The 21,786-nt window shown below is 45.9% G+C and overlaps 2 protein-coding genes across 3 annotated transcripts in view; one reads left to right on the plus strand and one right to left on the minus strand.

Moving 5' to 3' along the window:
• PPME1 (protein phosphatase methylesterase 1) overlaps positions 1–11,087 on the plus strand; it is a 123,633-nt gene extending 112,546 nt beyond the window's left edge. The window contains exons 10-14 of the mRNA XM_058305940.1: positions 4,986–5,115; positions 5,860–5,904; positions 7,961–8,025; positions 8,635–8,702; positions 9,932–11,087. Of these exons, the coding sequence (XP_058161923.1) occupies positions 4,986–5,115; positions 5,860–5,904; positions 7,961–8,025; positions 8,635–8,702; positions 9,932–9,950 (327 nt within the window). The 3' untranslated portion in view covers positions 9,951–11,087. The remainder of the gene's footprint in view (positions 1–4,985; positions 5,116–5,859; positions 5,905–7,960; positions 8,026–8,634; positions 8,703–9,931) is intronic.
• A 4,965-nt stretch (positions 11,088–16,052) lies between these two features.
• P4HA3 (prolyl 4-hydroxylase subunit alpha 3) overlaps positions 16,053–21,786 on the minus strand; it is a 53,937-nt gene continuing 48,203 nt past the window's right edge. For both annotated transcript variants that reach the window (XM_004482650.4, XM_058305941.2), the window contains exon 13: positions 16,053–21,330. In XM_004482650.4, the coding sequence (XP_004482707.1) occupies positions 21,260–21,330 (71 nt within the window). In that variant the 3' untranslated portion in view covers positions 16,053–21,259. The remainder of the gene's footprint in view (positions 21,331–21,786) is intronic.

The following is a 21,786-nucleotide window of genomic DNA, read 5'->3' on the forward strand; positions in this document are numbered from 1 at the left end:
AATCTATGTGACAAAATTTATTGCTTTCTTTCTTGAAGTTACGGCAATTAAGTCATAAAACTGGTTTTCCTAAGTCACATTTCACCCCTAGAATGCTGATTTATGTTGTTCCCTAACTGTGCTTTTCTCCCAAATCCAAAACAAAATGTATATTTTAAGGCAGGACCTGATATTCTGCATGCATTTCCTTAGCATTTAGCTCAGGGTTGTGTACATAGTAAGTATTCTGTGACTATTTACTAAGCAACTGATTTGAGGATAGTAGTGGGAAGAGGTACTTTTTTTTTCTAGGAAGTGTTTAATGAGAGTGACCAGCAGAGTTTCTGGAATGGATTATAAATATTTTACTAATGACAGGTCATGGACTTGGTGTATACTACATTTGAAGATGTTTCTATTAAGGAGGAGAGTACGTTTTTTAAAAACAGTTTTTGTAATTTAGAAAGGATCTTATTGGCATCTTTTAAATCAATAATCAGAACAATATTTTGTACCTCTTAAGAGTATAACTACAATGTAAACTAGAATCCATGTGGTGCAGCAGTGCTCCAAAATGTATTCACCAAATTCAATGAATGTGCCACAATGATGAAAGAGGTGGTTGATGTGGGAGGAGTGGGGGGTGGGGGTGTGTGGGAGTGGGGGTAATGGGAACCTCTTACATTTTTTAATATAACATTTTTTGTGATCTATGTAACTTTAAAAAAAAAGACAATTAAAAATAAATAAATAGAGTATACAAAGATATAAATATTGCAGGATTTCATTTGGTTTCCCTAACACCCTGGGAGATGAGGGGGAGGGTAATCTTTTTTCCCATGTTAGCATGGAAACAGACTCAGAAGTTAAGAGACTTGCTCAAGGTAAGAAAGCAAGTATTTAGTAAATTTGAGGCTCTGATACAAATATCAATTACTTTTCACCTTTGTGCTAGGAACTATGCTGGATGCTTCACATTTATCACTCTGATCCACATTTCAGCTCTGCATGATGGATATTATCACCATTTTACAATTGAGAAAACTGAGGTTCATGTACAGATCCTTTCCCACAATCACACATAAATGTTAGAGCTAAAACTCTACCCAGATACTCAGATTTTTAATTCCAACTCATTAATTTGTTGTAGTTTTTATAAGCCCATTTATGTGGTTTTATAAATTCCAGCAGTTTTAGGGGGACTAAGGCCCATTGAGCAAAAGGAGTATAGATAAACACACCTTAGGAAGGACACACAGACACTACAAACAACAGTCACAACTTCTAAGCATGATAGCCAGGAGCCATTTAGGTCTCATTAGCCCATAGGGCTACAATATAAAAAGCAGTGTTTGAAATTATTCTGAGACATACGAAAGAGGCCATTTGTTTTCATTCTGCTCTGTAAAAGAAAATGATATACATTTTATGGGGGGGGGAACTAATATAAAGTGTTTAAAATAAAGAAAAGAAAGGGAGAAAATTTGTCCTTAAAGGAGGACACTTCAGTTGTCCAGCCCATGTTTCTTTAGGCATAAATTTCATTTTTAATGGCTTTATTTAGATATAATTCACATGTCATACAATTTACCCATTTAAAGTTTACAGTTCAGTGGTTTTTAATATATTCACAGAGTTGTGCAGCCATTTTAACCAATTTTAAGTGTACAATCCAGGGGCATTAAGTATATTTACAAATTGTGATACTATCCACACCACTCATTATCAAAACATTTTCATCACCCAAAACAAACTGTACCCATTAAGCAATAACTTCCCCTTCTCCCACTTCATTCCTTTTTTTGACAGAATAATATTCCATTGTATGGATATACTACATTTTTTAATCTACTCATCAGTTGATAGTTGGGTTGTTTTCACTTTTGACTATCATAAATAATGCTTCTACAAACAATTATGTACAGGTTTTTGTATAGACATGTTTTCATTTCTCTTGGGTATAGTCCTAGGAGTGGAATTGGTGGGTCATATGGTAACTCTGTGTTTAACCTTTTGAGAAACTGCCAAACCATTTTCCAAAGCAACTGTACCATTTTATATTCTCACCAGCAGGGTATGAGGATTCCAATTTCTGTAACCATTTAGTGAATATCTCAGTGGTTTCTCAGTGAGAAGTGGTATCTCAGTGGTTTTTGGTTTTTTTTTTTTTGGCTCATTTTTTTTTCCTTGTTGTTATCTGCTTCTTGTTTTTTGTCCTCTTTGGGAGGCCGCAGGACCTGAACCCAAGACCTCCCATGTTGGAGGCAGGCGCTCAACTGCTTGAGCCACATCCTTTCCCTCATGGTGATTTTGATTTGTATTTCCGTAATGGCTGATGATGTTGAGCATCTTTTTATGTGCTCATTGGCCATTTGCATATTTCTTTGGAGAAATGTCTTGGCAGATCCTTTGCCCATTCTTAATTGAGTTATTTGTCTTCTTATTATTGAGTTGTAAGGGTTCCTTATACAAGTCCCTTAATAGACCTATGATTTGGAAATATTTTCTCCCATTCTGTGGGTTGTCCTTTCACTTTCTTAATGGTGTCCTTTGAAGCACAAAAGTTTGAAATTTTGATGAAGTTCAATTTATCTGTTTTTTCTTTTGTTAGACTTTGCCTAACCCAAGGTCACAGCAATTTACATCTGTGTTTTCTTCTAAGAGTTGTCTAGTTTTAGCTCTTATGTTTAGATTTCTGGTGCTTTTGGAGTTAATTTTTGTGTATTGTATGAGGAAGGGGTCCAGCTTCTTTTTTTTGCATGTGGCTCTCCAGTTGTCCCAGAACCATTTGTTGAAAAGACTGCTTTTCCCCGTTGAATTGTTTTGGCACTCTTATCAAAAATCAATTGACCATAAATGTGAGGGTTTATTTCTGGACTCTTAATTCTGTTCCATTGGTATAGATGTCGGTCCTTATGCCAGTACCATACTCTCTTGAATACTGTAACTTTGTAGTAAGTTTTGTTATCAGGAGGTTTGAGTCCTCCAACTTTATTCTTTGTCAAGAATATTGAAATCCCCTATTCTTAAAAAAAATATTTTGAATACTTATGTGCCAGGCCATGTTCCTGTTGCTTTACATGTATCAATATCTCTAGTTCATCCTTATAACAGCTAAGAAAACTGAGGCTTGAAGAAATTAAGTAATTTTCCCCAAGGACCCATAGTTAATAGTTAATAATGGAGCTGGAATTTGTATTTACCTATATTTGTAAACACTTTTTAAATAAGGCATTGGAGACAATGAGAAGCCCATGATGGATGTCTTTGAGTGGAAAACTGCATCCTGCCCAGCTGAACATCACAGGAAGATTGGTAGCCAGCTTTAACTTCTCCTGTTCAACAACCAGATTTCATTTCATCAGTCTGTTTTATTACCATTTGTTAGAGGAAAGCATCTAAACTAAATTAACCTTATGATTCAACTCTCCAGAGAAAGGATTTATTTCTAATACCCTAAATAGGGAATTTTCAGAACTTTCTCTTTGTTTTTGCCAATTTATCTTTATAATTTCTCTTAAATTTATCATTTGTGGAGAGCAGATGTAGCTCAGTTAGGTTACAAAAAAATATTTTTATAACCTGACTGAACATAAACATCAGCCAAATTAAAGTAAAACTATGAGTTGACATCAAAAGAAACTACCTGGGGAGCAGATGTAGCTCAAGTGATTGAGTACCTGCTTCCCATATGCAGGGTCCCAGGTTTGATCCCCAGTACCTCCTAAAACCAGACAGACAAAAAAAACCAGCACTCATTGGGGAGAGGATGTAGCTCGGTGGTTGAGCACCTCCTTCTCATATATGAGGTCCCAGGTTCAATCCCCAGTACCGCTTAAAAATTTTTTTTCATTTGCATATGAATTCCAATGTGCATATTAGAAGAGGCTTGTAAGATTGTGCCTTATCTCTGTCAGTGGAGCCAATCTATAAGAAATTGCTTATAAGATGTTGCAGGGTAATAGGCTGAAGTTCAAGTTGAAATGGCAATTAATCTTCACTTTAAAGTGTCCTATGCTTGGAAAATATTAATAGAAAAACTAAAAGGAGTTATTTACCAAGAATATTAGAGCTATAAGGTACCTCTGTACTTCCTTTTACTGATGGGAAAACCAAAGCCCAGAGAAGGGAAGGATCCTGAGCAAGTCAGTGGCAAGGACAGGACTAGAATACCCATGTTTCCAGAATCCCCTTCCAGTGTTCTTTAACTCAGTATGTTACTGTCTCATGTTCATTTTTAGATTATCATAATGTGATTGATGGAGTATCCCAGTTATTTTAATTATAATAGTAATCATTCATGTATTTCAATTATGTAGAAAAGCACAGAGAATCATTTGTTTGACTCATATTTGGTTAGTACGTACTCAGTGCCTGTCTACTTACCAAGTATCAAGATTTAACAGATGTTGACATTTTGTCATATTTGTGTCAGATTTCCTTTTTAAGTTACTATTATAGGAATTATTTCATTATCATAAATCAAAACTTAAGAAAAAAGCACTATCAACAAATCGACCTATTTTACTTTTCCCTTCCAGTTATTTCCCATAAGTGTACCACATTTTTCCAGTAGTAATCCTAATTTAGATGCTGTTGTACTGTGATCCTTTCACTTAATCTGTCATAAACAATTCCTTCATATTGCAACATGTTCTTTGTAATCATCCTTTTGATAATATGTCCTTTTTTGCCAACTGGGTATAAGAAAAGCTTAATTCTGGCGCTATCATTTACTAGCTTTGTGGTCTTAAGAAAGTTTCTTCAATTCACTAAAACTAACAGAAGTAAAAAAAGTAAACTTCTAACTATATAAAAATGGAAATTTTAAAGATTACCTATCTCACAAGGCTGATATAAAAAATGTATATCAAAATGCCTGAGACAGAATGGGCCCTTAATGAGTGCTAGTTTCCTTCCCTTTCCTTTTCCCAAGAGTCCCAGTTTTTATCCCATTCCTCCAGGGGTTAACCTTGGAGACTCAGATCTTGCTCTTATTCTTTCAGACCAAGAAAGATCACCCATACACCTGGAGAATTGAACTGGCAAAAACAGAAAAATACTGGGATGGCTGGTTCCGAGGCTTATCCAATCTCTTTCTTAGTTGTCCTATTCCTAAGTTGCTGCTTTTGGCTGGTAAGTATGTATGTGTAGGTATGTTGTCAGCTGGATATGTCTTTGTTAAAACTTCTCACCAAATGGGTAGTAACTTCCAAAGTGGAGTACTAGCCTCAGTCATATGTGCCTTTCTTCCTCACATCAAATCCCTAAACCTAACTTGGCATAAGCATTCACGTGGGATGGGCTATTTCTGGACTGGCCTCTGAATCAGGTCAAGCCCAAGTTCTCTTAGAACTAGATACAGTGAGTGTAAGCATATATATATATATATATTTTTTTTTTTTTTTTTTTTTTTTAAGGAGGTACCAGAGATTAAACCCAGGACCTTGTACATGGGAAGCAGGCATTTAACTACTGAGCTACATTTGCTCCCCAGTGAGAGTTATTTTGTTTGTTGTCTATTTGGTTTTGTTTTTAGGAGGTACTGGGAAACAAACCCAGGACCTTTGTATGTGGGAAGCAGGTTTTCAGCCACTTGAGCTACATGTGCTCCTCATATAAGTGTATTCTGAGTACAGTGAGAATCAAAAAAGTAAAACCCATTTAAATGAGCAAAGATTGCAGAAGAACCTAAGACTGGCAGTCTTCCTCTGGTAAAAATCTATCCTTTGGGAGTTAGGCTTTGCATTAACATTAATTGAGAAAGTCGTCATGTTTTCAGCTTTGTTAACAGTTTTTACTTAATACTTGGACAGCAAAAGCCTACTTCATGGGGTCTTTTCTAGTAAGCTACTCATGGATTCTCTTGTTTCGTTTTAGGTGTTGATAGATTGGATAAAGATCTGACCATTGGCCAAATGCAAGGTAAGTTTTCAAGAAATGAGGTCCCTGGGCCCTTGTCAGTCCCTGAGAGTGGAGAAAGGAGCAGGGTCATGTCGAAATTAATGTCCTGAGATGGTGAGATAACAGTGGAGATAGCATGAGCTTTAGTCAGACTAAAATTTGATATCCATCTCTACTACTGACCTATTTTATTATGGGAAAATCATAACAAAATAGCGTCTTTCTCTATGGAGAGCTTCAGGTTTTTTGTTTGTTTGTTTTTTTTATCTAAAAATGGGAATTATAATACTGCCTGTGGCTCAAAAGTTGTAAGATTTAAAATGAGGCAGTGTGTTTGAAAGAGCATTATGAACTATGAAGTACTCTACAGTTATATATTATTCTGAAAGGAGATACTCTGAAGGCTTTTTAGTATTTTTGGTTATTATTAGAATTCTTAGGAAAGATCCAAGATAGTCCAGATACAAAAAAGATATAAACTCTGTTTAGAAGACAGCATAGTAAGGTGGTAAAAATAAGGGCTTTTGAAGTTTGAATACTACTTCATCAATTTTTCGACTTTTGGCAAGTTACTTAACCTGCCTCAGCCTTAGTTTTCTTAATCAATAAAATGAGATTGATGGCAGCCTCACACATATCATGAGACAATGAGTAGGAAAGGGACGTGTTAAGTACTATGCAAAAGGCACAGGATGTATTGGCCAGATGATAGTAGAGGCAATTGGGCCAATTTTATGGAGGCTTTTGCTTTAGAATGGGTGAAAGTGATTAGACATTGGCAACTGTTGGGTTATGGGAAGAGGTACCAATTCCAAGACCATAAATGCCAGACCCAGTTCTAATGGAAATGACACACTCCTGGGAAGGCAAGCTCCAGTGGCATGTAAAATATAAACTTAGAAAACAAGAGGGACACAAGCTGCTCAATGTTTAATATGCATTAACAGTAGTACATTAGGAGAGATTGGGGAGAGTTGTCTAGGCTGGGATACCCAGGGACAGCTTTCTGGAGGATGATAGGCATAAGCTGGGTCTTCTAGGATCATCTTCATTCCTCTACTAATTAAATGGCCTTGGGTAAGTCACTTCTCTTATCATGATCTCAGTTTGTTCATCTTAAAGATTTCACTATTTGTCCTTTGACAAATATTGGATAGGTTTGAGGAATCCACTTTAATAGTGGACCCTTAACATTGAAAAAAATTTAAGCGCTGTGTAACTGGGTTAAGAGTCACAGAACAGGACTACCAGAAGGACTTCCAGAGCTTTTTCCCTTGTTTTGCAAACAGAGGAACTGAGGCTCTGAGAAACTGCTCTTTCCAGCTGTGGGTGCTTTGGGTGCTATCCTCTTCAGTCCCCTTAGGGATCTTGCTTTATCAATCATCTCTGCTCACTCTTTATGCTATCATTAGTTGTATACTCAACTGTGTTTTATAAGACAATGTGGAGAAGTGCTTACTACAGTACCTGGCACATACTTAAACAATAAAATGGTTATTTATTATTCTAATAATAAATTTCAAAATTCTTAACATAGCTTACAAAAACCCTGAATGATGTGGTCCCTGTTTACCTCTCCAAACTTATTGCTAACTCCTCTCACAAGTACCATGCCAACTTCTTTTATTCCTAGGAACAAATACCATTTCAAGCCCCATTTCCATTGTGTAGGCTGTTCTTTCTGTGAGAAACCCTCCAAGATCCCTATTTGATTATGAAGCCTCTTTCCTATATTCTTACAGCTCCATGTGCTCTGTTTTATCACTGGAATTACATGCTTTCTTAAAATAGTTCATTCTTGTGTTTTGTTCCCCCACTGGACTTAGTAATCCCCTGATAGCAGGGGCATTGTGCCTGGCAGAAGGAAATAGTGAAGGGAAAAAGATTGACCCAGAGTTACAATTTCAAGTATTTCCATCCTTTTAAAGGGCTTGGTTATCAGGTGCAGAGTAGTGGTGGGGAGTGCAAGTGGAAGTGAGGAGGTCCTGGGCTCCTGGAGTTACCTGCAGAACTGCAGAGGTGATAAGGAGAAGACTGTCTCAGTTTCTGAAGTTGCCTGGGTTTGTTTCCTGTCCAGGGAAGTTCCAGATGCAGGTCCTTCCCCAGTGTGGCCACGCAGTCCATGAGGATGCCCCGGACAAGGTGGGTCTGGTGCCCAATGAATGTAAAAGGACCAACTGTGAGAGGAACCTTGGTTCTCACGGAACTTGGGAAAGCCTCTGAGTCTTAGCCCATGTTGCCTGAAGGAGCTGCTGTGGGGCCTACGCAGATGCAATTCCAGCACTGCCAAACCTCTCCCTAGCAGCCGCTTGTAGTCTTGGCTGAGGAACTGCAGGCACACTGATATTTCATTTCAGAGCCCTGTGATTCAAATCGTAAGCTTTACCTCTCAATTTCTTCTCAAAAGCCAGATCCAAAGAAGGCATGATTGGGGTCGAAACTGCTTCCTGAACTCCAGTCACAGTTAGATATTTGTAGGGGGGTCCTTCTGTAGGAAAAGGGTACTTTGTAAGTCCGAGGGGATAAATAAGCCTCATATCATTCCTCTTGACCTTTCTGGAGCCATCCCTGGCAAGGATGGTGTGGAGGAGTCTCCCAGCCCTGCCAGGAGCCAGATTCTTTTGATTTCAGGTTACCCAGGCCTACGAATCCACCCTAGAGCCTAACCTTCCAACAGAAGCCCACAGGACCGCCAAGGCTCAACCCAGTTACTAACCTTGATGTAAATGTGGCCTCGAATGTCTTTCCCAGGTAGCTGAAGCCGTTGCCACTTTCCTGATCCGGCACAGGTTTGCAGAGCCCATCAGTGGATTCCAGTGGTAAGGAGTACAAAGCCTTAAGAACCCCAGCAATGTGAGCCTACTGTGACAAACATTTGCAAGACTGTAAATATCTCTGCCTTACCACTTTCTGGTTTGGGTCACCACATCTCTCTTCCTCCTCAACAAAGTCCAGCTTGTGTGTTTCTGAAAAACCATAGTTGATTGTTCTGTGTTGTCTGGTCCAGTGGGTGGTTGCTGAAGCGGAGACGAAATTATGCCCATTGCCATACTCTCCACTGGGATGTGCACTTCTTCTTGGGGTGCCCCTTCTTGGGTTGGAATCCAGACTCTCAGGAGAGTTCACGATGCCTCCCTTTGCCCTGCTCCTGACTGAAGCTGGGCAGGCCAAGGAGGCTGCATGGAGACTAGAGCAGGGGTCCTCAGCCTCCACACTAGCAGCCTTTTGGGATGAGCAGTTCTTTGTTGTGGGAGGCTGTCCTCTGCATTGTGCAGTAGTTGGCTTCATCCCTGGCCTCTACCCCACTAGGTACCAGTTGCATTCCTGCCCACCCACCCCACACACACATGTGCGCGCGCGCACGTAGTTGTGACAAGCAAAAATGTCTCCAGATATTATATGTCTCAATGGAGGCTAAATCACCCCCAGCTGAGGACCACTTATTTAGAGGAAGAAGAGGGGCTATGCTCTCGCTTAGGAGCTCTCCATCTGGCTAAGGAGACACAATGTCCTGGCCCCACAAACCTGATAAGTCACTGTCCTCCAGTTGGAAAGGCTCTTATCTGATTTTAGAAAAGGTCCATGGGAACTTGTTTCCCACCCTCAGAAAGTTGATGTTGAAGGAGAAGAAATGGCTTCTGCTCTAGAGAACTCTGAGTGCCTGGGCCTGGGAGGTGAGGGGCTGACAGGGCAGGGCAGGCACTGGAGATAATGACAGAAAACTGGTACAGTCAGTTAAGAAGTGACATCCTTATGCTGTGCCACCCCCAAGCAGACCGACCACTGATGGATCCCAGGAATCAACAGTATACTTAATTTCTCTCAGTAAACAGTGTCTGGGGTCCCTGAACCATTTGGGACCATGGTCAGATCAGCAGCACACTACGTGAAGACCCTGTGTCCAGCCCTGGGTGGGACTGCGGGAAGATGGAGAGATCTGCAAAGGCCCTGGTGTCATGACGGAGGGCTTCCTGGAGGAGGCAGGGTAGGCAGAGAGAAAGCTAATTTTGGTCACCTTTGTTTTCCCTTCTCTTTCTGCTCTTCACAGCGTGTTTCCTGGCTGTTAGAGAACTGCTCTCCATCCCTCCCTCAGCATTGAGCTCTGTTGTAAAAATACATCATACCAGAGGCCACTGTGATGCCACTGTCTGCTTACCTTCTCATCTGGCCATGTGAACAGGCATCCCCAGATGTGCAAACCCTTCCATGTATTCCTGCCAAAAGCGTTGTTTTTCAGGGCCCTTGACCAGTGTCGACCTCCCTAGTCCAGGGTTTCCCAGCTCCTACCCTTTCCTTGTATAGGGGAAGCTTCTGCCTATCTCCCTGCCTTGCCTAGGGTGAAGCCTCCATCAGAGCTGCCACCCTGGGTCCATATGTCTCCCCAGGCTCAGGAACCTCCATTCCTTGAAATTGTTCTTGGCATGGTCCTGCCCTACCTCACGGGATGGACCATGCACAGGGTGGTCCTTATTTTTCCACTTTCAAATAAAATACCTGTCAGGTACCTTTTTATCCCAGTCTTATTCTTTCAGGCTCAGGAGACCCAGAGAGGCCAGAATCCCATCCTTAGGTACAGAGAGGGGTAGTGACTAGCGCAAGACTAGCCTGAGAATCAGGTCAGCCCGGCCACGCACATGGCCTTCCATTTGGAGAGAGCCCACTGTCCCAATCCCACATATCTGGGCACCTGCCCTGGGCTGAGGCCAGGTTGCTCCAGGGGCCTCTTGAGCCCTCACCTGCCTCAGCAACCCAGGTTAAATACAGCCCATGCACAAAGCCAAAGGCTGAAAGCCTACCGCAATTGTTTTTAATAATTATTCAGATTTAACCATTTTCATAAATGGTCCCTGAAGGTGTGCACAGTGCCTGCTTGCCTCTTCTGGAGCCACAGCTTCCCTTCACCACGAGTGGTTTCCTGTCACTCTTCATAGGAACAGTGCAGCTCAGCATCCCCAGTCCTTGCCCCCTGCGCCCGCCGCATCAGGGCACCACAGCCCCTCCTGCTGCCCAGGCATGCCGTCTCCGAGGGTGGGGGCAGGCTCCTGAAGCCCATCTTTTCTGTGACTGTCTTAGGTGATGCATAGTCCCCTCCACCAAACAACTTCCAATCCCTGTCCTGCTGCACGGTCCAAAGTCTGGGACCTACTTTGTTTTTTGTTATTTATGACCTTGTTTTAAAGAAAATAAATATTTCCCAACCTTTATTGGCTTGTCTTTCTCTGTGGAGTTGTTATTTCTGCTAAGTGAGGGGGGTGAGGGTGGATGGGTGGCATTTCCTTGGATTTAGTCACCATGGAGTTCCAGAATGCCCAGTGGAATGTACAGAGGCAGCTTCTGCTGCAGCTAAGGAGACCTGGATTCCAGGCCATTCTCTCCCAGTTATTCTTCAGGTTGACTTTGATCCAGGATAGGACAGTCTGTATGCTCTCCAGGTGACTTCAGTCATGCATGACTTCACATATGCTGACACCCATATCACAACCCACAGCGTCTCCTGAGCTCCTGACATTGAGGTTCATCTACCTTCTATCTCTTCCAGATGACCAAAAAGCACTTCATAGTGACCATTTCTAAAATGGAACTTATTTTCCACCTGAAACTTGCCCTTGCTCCTGTATTTCCTAGCTCAGTAAATGGTAGATGCTGCCATCTCTACAGCTGTCCAAACCAGATTCTCAGAGTTTCCCCTATGTCTAGAGATGAGCTGATTGCTGAGCTGTCTGGCGTCCAAAGAGTCTATTGAGGTACCAAGCCAAAGTGAAATTCTTAATAGTCAAGCCTTTAGTCACTGCACCAGCGTGAACAAGAAGACAGGGCTGGCTCTCCCAAGGTTCCATTTTTCAGGTGAGGGTTGGATGGGTCAGTGCAGATGTGAGGATCATCACAGCCCTCAACAAAAGGCTCCTGCTGTGGTACGGACCTGGGGGCCAGGGAGAGGTAGAGAGGGAAGGGCTAGGAGTAGAAAAGTACCGAGTGCTAAGAGCAGAGAAAAGCGTCTTTAAGGCTCTCCCCATATCCCCGTGAAATCTCAGCAGAGGGTGCTGGGAAAGGCCTCTGAACGGCAGTACCTGGGCCAGGGATACAGATAAGTAAGAACACAGCTGACCAGCAGGCCTGAGCACCTGGCTGCAGCTCCCTTCAGAGACTGCACTGCACTGACTGAGCACAAAAGCCACGTGCGGGAAGGGCACCTGTCCCCCAGGAGCTGGCAGATAAAGCCTTCGTAATTGCCTGTGATTGGGCCTGAGAAAAGGCACACATAGGATTTTGACCAGGAGCCAGACTACTCATGCTATACCCAGTCTCCCACCAAATCCTGCCCATTCCCTCTCCCCTCTTCTCCATCCAGTTTCTGCCCTAGCTTAGGCCTCATCATCCACCTCGATCACCCTTGCTGATTTCCCACCTCACCCTTTCCTCCCTTGGTCATCATCCACACCTGTCAGTCTTCCTCGTAGTCTTTGGAGCCAGGCTGTCTAAACTAGAACCCCAGGCCCACCCGTACTGGCTGTGCAATTAACAAGTTACCTTATCTCTGTGCTACAGTTTCCTCATCTGGGAAACGGGGATATCAAACCTCGCAGGGTCTTGAGGACCACATAAGTTGTAACCAACTCTGGCACATGGAGGCCCTTAAACAGTTGCTGTTGTGTCACAGCATCAGGATCACCTGAAAGCTCGTTAGAGTTGGAGAACCTCGACCCCACCCCAGACCTGAGTCAATCTGATCTGCATTTTACAAGGACATTGGCCTTTGAGAAGTTATGATTTAGATGTTCACTAAATATTTCAGGGTAACGCATGCTGTCCCTCTGGTGTGATCTGACCTCTCGCTGAGCCCTTGGGGTGCCTTTGCTGTGCTATGTGCCCTTTTGTCCACGTGGGGGCAGCATGATCACATGCCTGGTTTTCAATGGTGCTCATCACCTGACAAGTCTTAAGAGTTACCAAATTTGAGGTCACTTACTTTACACACATCTCGTTTAATTCCTCACAGCAGCCCTGTGAGGTAGGTGGCATTATGTTCCTTTTAAAGGTAAACAGGTCCAAATTCATATAGCTCTAAAGTGGCAGTGTGGGGACTCAAACCTAGGTGGTTGCTGCATTGACTCCTGGATGATGCAGGAGACCCTGGACAGAGGGCATTTTTGGTCCCTGTTCCTAGGAATAAAGAGCAAGAGGATGATGACCAGGGAAATGAGGCAACTTCAGGCCTGATGGATGGAGGCTGGAGTGAATGATAGGTTCACTGAGCTTTGTGTTAGGTACTGTGCTAGGCACTTAATCTCCTTTAAAACTTTGTATTTTTATGAGGTATAGCTTTATCTCCAATTTAAAGAGAAGGACATTGATGCTCAGAGATGTAAAATCACTTGCCCAGGGGAAGCAGATGTGGCTCAAGTGATTGGGCTCCCATCTACCATATGGGAGGTCCAGGGTTCAATTCCCAGGACTTCCTAGTGAAGGCAAGCTGGCCCAAGTGGAGTGGAGATAGAGGCAAGTGGTTATAGACAAAAGACTCAACAATGTCCTTGTGGATCCTGAAAGTCATACTCAGAAAAGAAAGAAAGGAGAAGACCCAGGACCTAGAAGGAACATGTTTAGATCAAACCAAAGGCCATTCCGTTACACACACAAAAGAATCTCCAAGGGGAACTCCTTCCCCAAAGAGGAAGGAAGACATTTAGGGGTAGACATCTGTTTGGGATTGGGTTGGGTGGGAGTTGAATCTTGAGATTGAGAGCACTCAAAGTTATGGGAGAATCTGGGTATGACTCTTGAGTGCTAGTCTCACCTTTACATATTATTAGGAACATTTATTTGCTGATTAAGCAAATGTGATCACCTATTCTGACTCAATGGACTTCGGCAATAGACCTTTACATATTATTAGGAACATTTATTTGCTGATTAAGCAAATGTGATCACCTATTCTGACTCAATGGACTTTGGCAATAGAGATGAATAAAGAGGCCTTAAAATGAGCTTGTAGTCTAAAGATAATTATAGAAAGTGCTCACATATAAAAGGGGCAGGGGAAACAGGTGAGGGAAGGTTTCGTGAAAGAGATGACGTTTGAACTGAGCCTTGAAGTATCATGAGATGGAGGTGGAGAAGGAAAGGAAATACATTCAGGTGGAAGGAATGGCAGAGAAAAACCCTGGAAACTTGAAAGCTAGTCTGAGGACTGGCAGAAGATTAGCATGACGAGTATGACTGTGAAAGGAGATGAGCCCGGAGAGGCGGGCAGAAGTCAGGACATAAAGGCCTTGAGTGGCAAGGATAGGGAGTTGTCAGAAGTTTCCGGGCAGATATATGACAAGATCAGGTATGGTTTTTTTTTTTCACAGGAAGTCACACTGGTAACCCTGGTAGAAGCATTGGTGAGCACGAGGCTAGAGGCAGGGAGATAGCAAGGGGGCAGTTGTTCAGGTAAAAGACGAGGGCATACTTAAGGAGGCCCGGCTACAGGGATGAGAGAAGTGGACAAACTCGGCATTTTGGAGGTGGAATAAACAAGACAAAAGCTAATTTGGAGAGTAAGGGGCCAAGGACCCTCTACATTGCATTCAGGTCCCTGCCATCAGAACTGGAGGGAGAGAGTTAAAAGGTCAAAACTTTAATAAGGACAAAACGAGACCCTAAAACAGGAGCAGAGAAAGAAAGCAAAAGACAGTCAACAGTCCTCCTTGCAGGAAGTGTTTTGCCTGTAATTTTTGAGCCAACTCTTCTGCCCCAGCTGGCCACCCCATTTGCAGCCAGAATCAACACATTGTCAGTCTGGAACCAGGGCTCAGAAAGTTATGTAAACTCAAGAGGCTCCCTTTTTCCTCGAGCTGGCTTCCTGTCTCAGCAGTTTGCTAGAAAACCCCAGCCCATAGCCAGGCAAAAACTTTGGAACCTTAGACCAGCAAAGTGGCTGGCCTGCCACTTCCAGGTGGATGGAGGGAGTAGTGAATAGTTAACTGAGCGATGGGGGAGAATGATCTTTGTTGATGATCAATAATGGTGCCACATATCTGATGACTAATCAAATTTAAACTTAGAATAACCGACACCTATGGGAGGTACCATTTATAAAGCCCACTCACATCCTCTCGCGCCCTCACAACGCCCCTGGAGGAGCGGGTAGGGCAGACAGGTTGGCAGAGCTAGCCTACAGGTGAGGAAATGGAAGCTCTGAGGAGGGTCACTTGCCCAAGGCCACATCGTGGCACAATCTGGACTAGACCTCAGGCCCCCTGACTCCAGACCAGCACAGGTTTTTTCACTCCCAAAGCAGACCAGGGAAGGGGTGAGGGGTGAGGCAGGTGTGCGTCCAGAAGAATGCTGGGGCCTGGCAACAGGATTCACAAGCTCCAAACTCAGTTTAACCACTTGTGAACTGTGACCTCTGGCAAAATACTTTTTTTTCCCAGAACGTCAGGTTTCTCATCCCAAAAATGGGCTGATAGTCCTTAATCCACCAGGTGTCATGAGAGTTAGATGAGACCCAAGCATATGAAGTACAGTAAACGTGTGCTTCCTGCAGTAGAGAAGGCGAAAGACAGCAAATGCTGGGGTGCCTTCACGCCGGGAATCCCAAAAGGGAGGGGAAACTAAGGCAGAGGCCTGGTTAGATCCCAGGCCCATTGGCTTCCCCTTCCCACCCCCTCTTGTTGGGGTTGCTGTGCATTTGTGGCCTGCACGGCTGCTGCCCAGGACTGTAAACCCTCCTCGGGCCTGGGGATGTCCTCTGATTTTCGCACTCAGGACAGCCAGCTGTGGAGAGACAGCGGGTGGGCAACCTTCTTAGACCACCACCAAGGGCTGCAGAGTCGGGAGGACTGGGGGTTGGTGCGGCTGGCCTAGGGCCTCGGCTTTGTCCACAGCAGAGCCGGAGGGTCTGGGGACAGGACGGAGGTCTCTGGTCCCAGACGCCGGCGGGCTCGCAGGCTCAGCAGCGCGGCTGGAAAGGACTGGCTGTGCAGAGGCGGCAGCATGCCCCGGCTCCTCCGGGGCAAGTCTCCTGACAATTCTTAGATCCTTTTTTTTGCAAGAGAGTTAACGACAGAGAGTCCAGACCCCTAGAGTCTGCATAATATTGTGGGAGTTACTAGGTTGGGTACCCACCCCAGGGGTCCAGGTATAGTTTTTTGGTTTGTTTTTCAAGTAAAGTTTTAAAAAGCACCATGTATATTTTTTTATTTGGTACATGAAAAGAATCTGTTTTCTTAAAATGGATTAGAGAAAGTAGACAAACCTTTTCTCCTAGAGTGATACATCTGAACTTCCAGGACTTAAGAGAGTTTTAGATTTTTTCCAAAAGAAAAAAAGGCTAAGCAGCATTAATCTAAGGACTCCTTATACACCTGTAAGTTAGGGAGCTAAGCTCCCACACCTCTCTAACACAGATATAAACACACTCACCTGAACCTCCTCCTTATCCTTCAAGGCCCAAATCAAATGTCACCTGTGCATCCCGTCACACAGGAACGGGAATCACAGGCCTTCAGAACTCATGTAACCTTCTGTATGTTCCTCTACTCACTTGATACTGTCATGTGGGAGTTTTCTTCTCTGGTCTGGAAGATCTGCAAGGGCTGAACAGGATCAGATTCATCCCAGTGTCCCCAGGCCCAGGAAGGGCCTGGCACAGAGGTGGCATCGGTCATACCTAGCTGAATGAATGAATGAAAGACCATGTATGCACTCTGTCCAGGTAAATCACCACCAAGAGCTGGGTCCCTCATTTGTGCCCTGTGCTCCTGTCCTGAGTTGCATCTACGGAGCTTGGAAAGCAACACAAGCTTCTTGCCTCAGTGCTGACACTGGCATACTGTGTAACCGTGAACCAGTCACTCTACCTTTCTGGGCCAGGGAAAGTAACTCCTGCCCTCCCAGCCCTATAAGGCAATGAACTGACGAGCAGGAGGCACGATGGTCACCTAACTTAAAATGTGAGACCAAACTTTAAAGGAGGAAGAGATGGTAGTGACCAGTGGAGACCCACCTGAGCCCTGCTGGAGAGGTAGACCCTGAGGCAAAAAGACTTACCACCCAGGTATCCCGGCACCTAGAATCCACCCTCAGCCCCTCATTTCTGTGAGATAATCCTGGATTTCACCGGGTCACCCATTCATTTCAAAGGCAGATACACCCATGGGATGGAGGGGTCCAGTGACCAAGAAAGAGAATAAAAGAGGGATGGGGAGGGACAGAGAGGATGAAGGGAAAGATATGGGCTCTACCACCTAAGGGTGAGGAGAGTGTGAGGAAGAAGAGTCCAGAGAGAAAGGTTCGAAGGAGCTGGTAGAAGGAAGCCCTCCCTTGGGTCAGCTCTGCCCCGCCACAGCTGTGTGAGCTTAGGCATGTCTTTTCTCTGACCCTTACATTCCTCCTTGGCAAAAGAGGACGGTAATTGTTGTGAATGTAATAAGATAGAAAAAGTAGCTGGCAAAGAGCAGGCACAAAGTTTGTTTCCTCCTTTCAGTTTTTCTGAGGATACTGGACCCTGCAGGCAAACGCCCCCCCTCCCCACCCCAGGACCTCTCCTGTACAAGTGACTTCTCTGGCTTCTCCCACTTGAGCAGCCAAGGCCCCCAAACAGGGGAGTCTTTGAGTGGTTCTGTGAAAGGGCAGTCTGTACTGCTCTTGGCTTCGCAAGACAAACGTCCCCCAGAGTCAGTGCCCTTTCACTTGCTCCTTCCAGACAGCTTTCCCTGCTCCCTTGTGCGTGAAAGGGAGACAGAATGGGGGGGGGGGGGGCGGGGACGGTATCCACTGGCACAAATTTCGCTTTCCATTGTGTTCCTGGGGCTCGGTTGTGGTGCCCACTCCAGCCATAAGGCTCTCCCTCTTCTCCCAGTTCCCGTGATCCTTAGGGGGAGAGCCACACAGCTTTCCACTTGGCTGTATCCCATTCTCTGCCTTCATATTCAGGCGTGTGCTGATTTGGCCTTGAGAACACAGGGCATCCTCCTCATTCTCTTGGAGCCCCGTGGAGCGCCTGGCACGGGGCTGGTCACACAACAGGTACGCCCTTCGTTTGTGGAATTGAGCTCATTCATTCGTGCATTTAACAAATATCTACATCTGACAAGACTCTTGGCCATGAGGCCCAGAGGCACAGTGGATAGAGCTTCTCAATGCCTGGGAAAATGCTGGAGATTCCCCCCCGAAATTGTTGGTTCCAAAAGATATTATTGCCAATGGGAGCAAAGAAATTAAGGCAAAATAACATATATTGCAGACAGTAGATCTTCAGAGACAGACCTGGATGTGAAACTGGCCTCTCCCACTCGGTAGCTGTGTAAAATCAGGCAAGTTACACTTTCTGCAGGTCTGTTTCCCTCATGGACGAAGGGGGGTTGATGGTATCCATCTCATTGTAAGGATTAAAGGAGACAAATATACTTAGTTCTTCACACAGTGCATGCCGTAACTGGTCAGCATACGGTTACTCTTGATAATGCTAATAGGCATGATTGTAAAGAGTATATCACCCGGGATGAGGTGCGAGTGACATATAGTACAATTCCAGGAGCCCGGGTTGGACAAGGTTGTTAGAAAAAACTGCAGAACTGTGCAAGAAAGAAAATCGAAACTGTCAACAATCAGTGCCCCAAGCCAGAGTGAGTCCCATTTAGAATTAGCTATTTACCCGCTAAAACACTATTAGAGCCCCAAGGCCACATTGCTTTCCAGCAGGACCCATCAGAGGGCATGAAGACTAGTGTAAATATAAAAGATTAGGACTTTCCACTCTCTAGCTGAGGTGTAGGGGAAGGGCCCGGCTTTGAAAGCTTCAGACCTCTGAAATCTGAGGGAACGCTATCCTGACGAAGGTGCCATGACCAGCCGGAAGCTGCACAGGAGTGAGACGGAAGAGCAGGCCCCGCTCCTGCTTTCCTGTGGCACCACCCTCTCTGGACCTCCCTTTCCATAACACCCGCTCCCCGGGAAGGTGAGGTTCAAGAGAAGGAGGGTTAGTTTTGAAAACGAGCCTGCTGCCCCCACAGTAAGGTGCTTAACTTTTCCTACAGCCCTAGGGCAGGCATCCCCTGCCTGCACGGCCCTCTCTCTCCTCCTGAGCCTCACGGGTCCTCCCTGCCATCGAGACTTGGTGGTGTCCCTCCTTCCCCACGAAGCCTCTGCTCGCATCTGCACTCGCGTTTTGTGAGGGCTTGGGGGTCTGTCTCCGTTTCTAGCCCCCGAGATCCTGGAGGGCTGGGTCAGCCTCTAGTTCTCTCCATCCAGGTGCCAACAGGTGCCTGGCTGCAAACAGGCACCTCGTCAACGTGACAGCCATAAACGAATGGGACTTTCCCAACTATCCCAAACCACCAAGACCCTCCTTCCTCTGATCACAGCGCCAATGGCGATTCAACTCGTTACATGTGACATGTTTACATCATGCTGACCAGACGTTCTGGACTCTTCCTGTCTCCTCCCCCTGTGGCCATCAGCTCCCTGCACTTCCGGAGGTGTCCCCGCGGCCCCGGCTGAGCCCAGGCCCTGGCCTCAGGGGATGCTCATTAGGCAGTGGTTGCTTCATTTGCGGCCAGACAGCGCTGGGGTCTCAGGGAGCTGGTCAAGATGTTCCATCACTGCCACATCTCAGACCTTGTGGAGTAGTGGTTAAGAGCCCAAGGTGAGGAGACGGGACCTGGGGACAGTCATCTCACTCTCTGACCCTGCTTCCCTAGCTGTGAAAGGGGGAACAGAATCGTCCCAACCTCACGGGGTGGGGATGAGGATTAAGTAGGACACACGGAAGCCCTGAAATCGGAGCCTGTCACGCGTAGCCAGCGTCAGTAGCTCAGCCCTGCAGTGCTGAGCGGCCCCACCCAGCGCGGCACCCAGCGCGGCACCCAGCGCGGCAGCCGAGAGGAAGGGGCGCCGTCTCCCCCCCACAGGAGCTTTCTGTCTCAGGACTGTTCCTCTGAAGCTGGAGAAGGCAGGCTGTGAATGTGTGTCAGTGATTTAGTAGGAGGATTTCCAAAACCCTCCCCGGGCCGCGGCTGGGCGCCCACAGAGGTTCTGGAGGAAGCTGGAGGTGAGCGTCGGGGCGCTTTCCTGGGGGGCGCAGCGGGGGCAGCTGCAACCCCGCCGTGCACGGAGGGGAGGGGCGGGGGCAGCCTGGCCGCCGAGCACCCCAAGGGGCCGGCCTTCACCTGTGTGGCTTCTTTGTGAGCAAGGCCCACACTCCTATCCCTGTGCAGGAACCAGAGCCAAGTGGCCTGGAATGTTCTCTTTGCACAAGTGCTCAAATATTAGACTCACTCATCACTGTAGCCGTAGCTTGTGCTGGCTCTGCTGGGAAACACTTGCCTTCATTAGACTCTGCCTATAAAAATTCTACCTGTCCTCCAAAGCACAGCTCAAACGATGCCTCTTTTCTCACTGACCTTAACTACTTGCTTGAGCTCTGACTTATTTGGAACCAAATCTTTTTCTGGGGATAGCAAGGGGAATAAGGAGCTCAGAGTCTAGTGGGAACAGCCAGACAAATAAATATTGAAATCCTGTGCAGTATGAGCTATAATCGGGGCATTTACAAAGTATAGTAGAATCTTAAACACTCACCCTGAGGGTGCCAGGGAAGACAACTGGCCTTACTTAGACAAATGAATAAAGTAATTTTGAGCTGAGATCTGTGTCATGAAGATAAAAGGTTAATGTAGAAGAAAGTGGCTGGAACCAGGGAGGGATGTCAGAGAGGGCCACTGAAGTGACACGGAGCTGACAGGGAGTGAGAAGGGCTGGCGGGAAGGTCTGGAGGAGGAGCAAATGCACGTGCCCGGGAAGCGGGACGAGGCTGAGGGCAGCCAGCACGGAATTCTGAGGAATTAGAATGTCAGTGTCTAGAAGGTAGCGAGAGGGCAGTGGCTCCACATTATAAAGTTCAGTTATGAGAAGTGATGTGTAAACATATTTAATGGCTGGACTTAAAAACCGCCCTATGATGAACGGCTCCCACGCGGTTCGCTCCCGAGGTGGAGACCTCCTGCGCGGCCGCAGCAGGCGTCAGCGACGTGGCCCCTGCCAGCCCCTGCAATCAACGTTCAAGGAGCAGAACCCACGGGCCGAGCCTCAGACACTGCCGATACGTCCATTCCCAACAGCGAGCAACTGTGTCCCGGGAACGTCTCTCCCAGCTCCATCATCCCCTCCTTTGTAGAGTCCCTTCTACTCTAAAGACTCGAGAAACAAACGCGAACGCTCAGGAGCTCCCCAGCAAAGCCGACTTTTCCATCTCCCGTGTACAAGGAGCAGCCCGTGCCCACAAGGCCCCCTGGGAAGGCTGTGCTCTCCTCGGCCTTCCAACGCCGCCTTTGGCTTATGGCTTCTCTGGAACGCCGTCGGACTCCACGAGCTTTTCTCAGCCAGCAGTTTAGTCCCCTGGGCCTGAGCCGCAGGGCCTGCGGAATTCCTGTCCATACTCGTGGATCCACTTGTTGGCCACTGGGAGGGAACAGGGAGGAAGGAGGAGCGAGCTCAGCAGAGCAGACCGCGGCAACCCGGGCTGGCTCCTTGTGCGCCCGAGGCTGGCCCTGCTGTGGAGATACACAGCTCCCACAGAACACGCCCGCCAGGTCCTGTCTGTTACAGACCAGTTTTCAAATCTATAGCAACTAAGGTCACTTTCTTCATTCATCCAGCTCCTCAACGCCCACCTCCTCCATGGGGCCACCCCAGATTAAGGAGAGGAAAAAGGGATGGCTACTCCAGGCAGTGTCCACCTCCGCACGAGTCCCTCTTCTACCTTCTTTTTCTGTCTTCAGAGGGAAGCGTTCTTAGACATCTATATGATGGAAACACTTCTGCCGCTTATTTTTCTCTCTTATTTGACATCTCTTCCTGAGGTGCTGCTAAATGGTAGAAGGAATGGCTGGACGGTTCTGGGAGTAAAGGGTTGGG

Source organism: Dasypus novemcinctus, chromosome 10, assembly GCF_030445035.2.
Source record: "Dasypus novemcinctus isolate mDasNov1 chromosome 10, mDasNov1.1.hap2, whole genome shotgun sequence".
Lineage (NCBI taxonomy): Eukaryota > Metazoa > Chordata > Mammalia > Cingulata > Dasypodidae > Dasypus > Dasypus novemcinctus.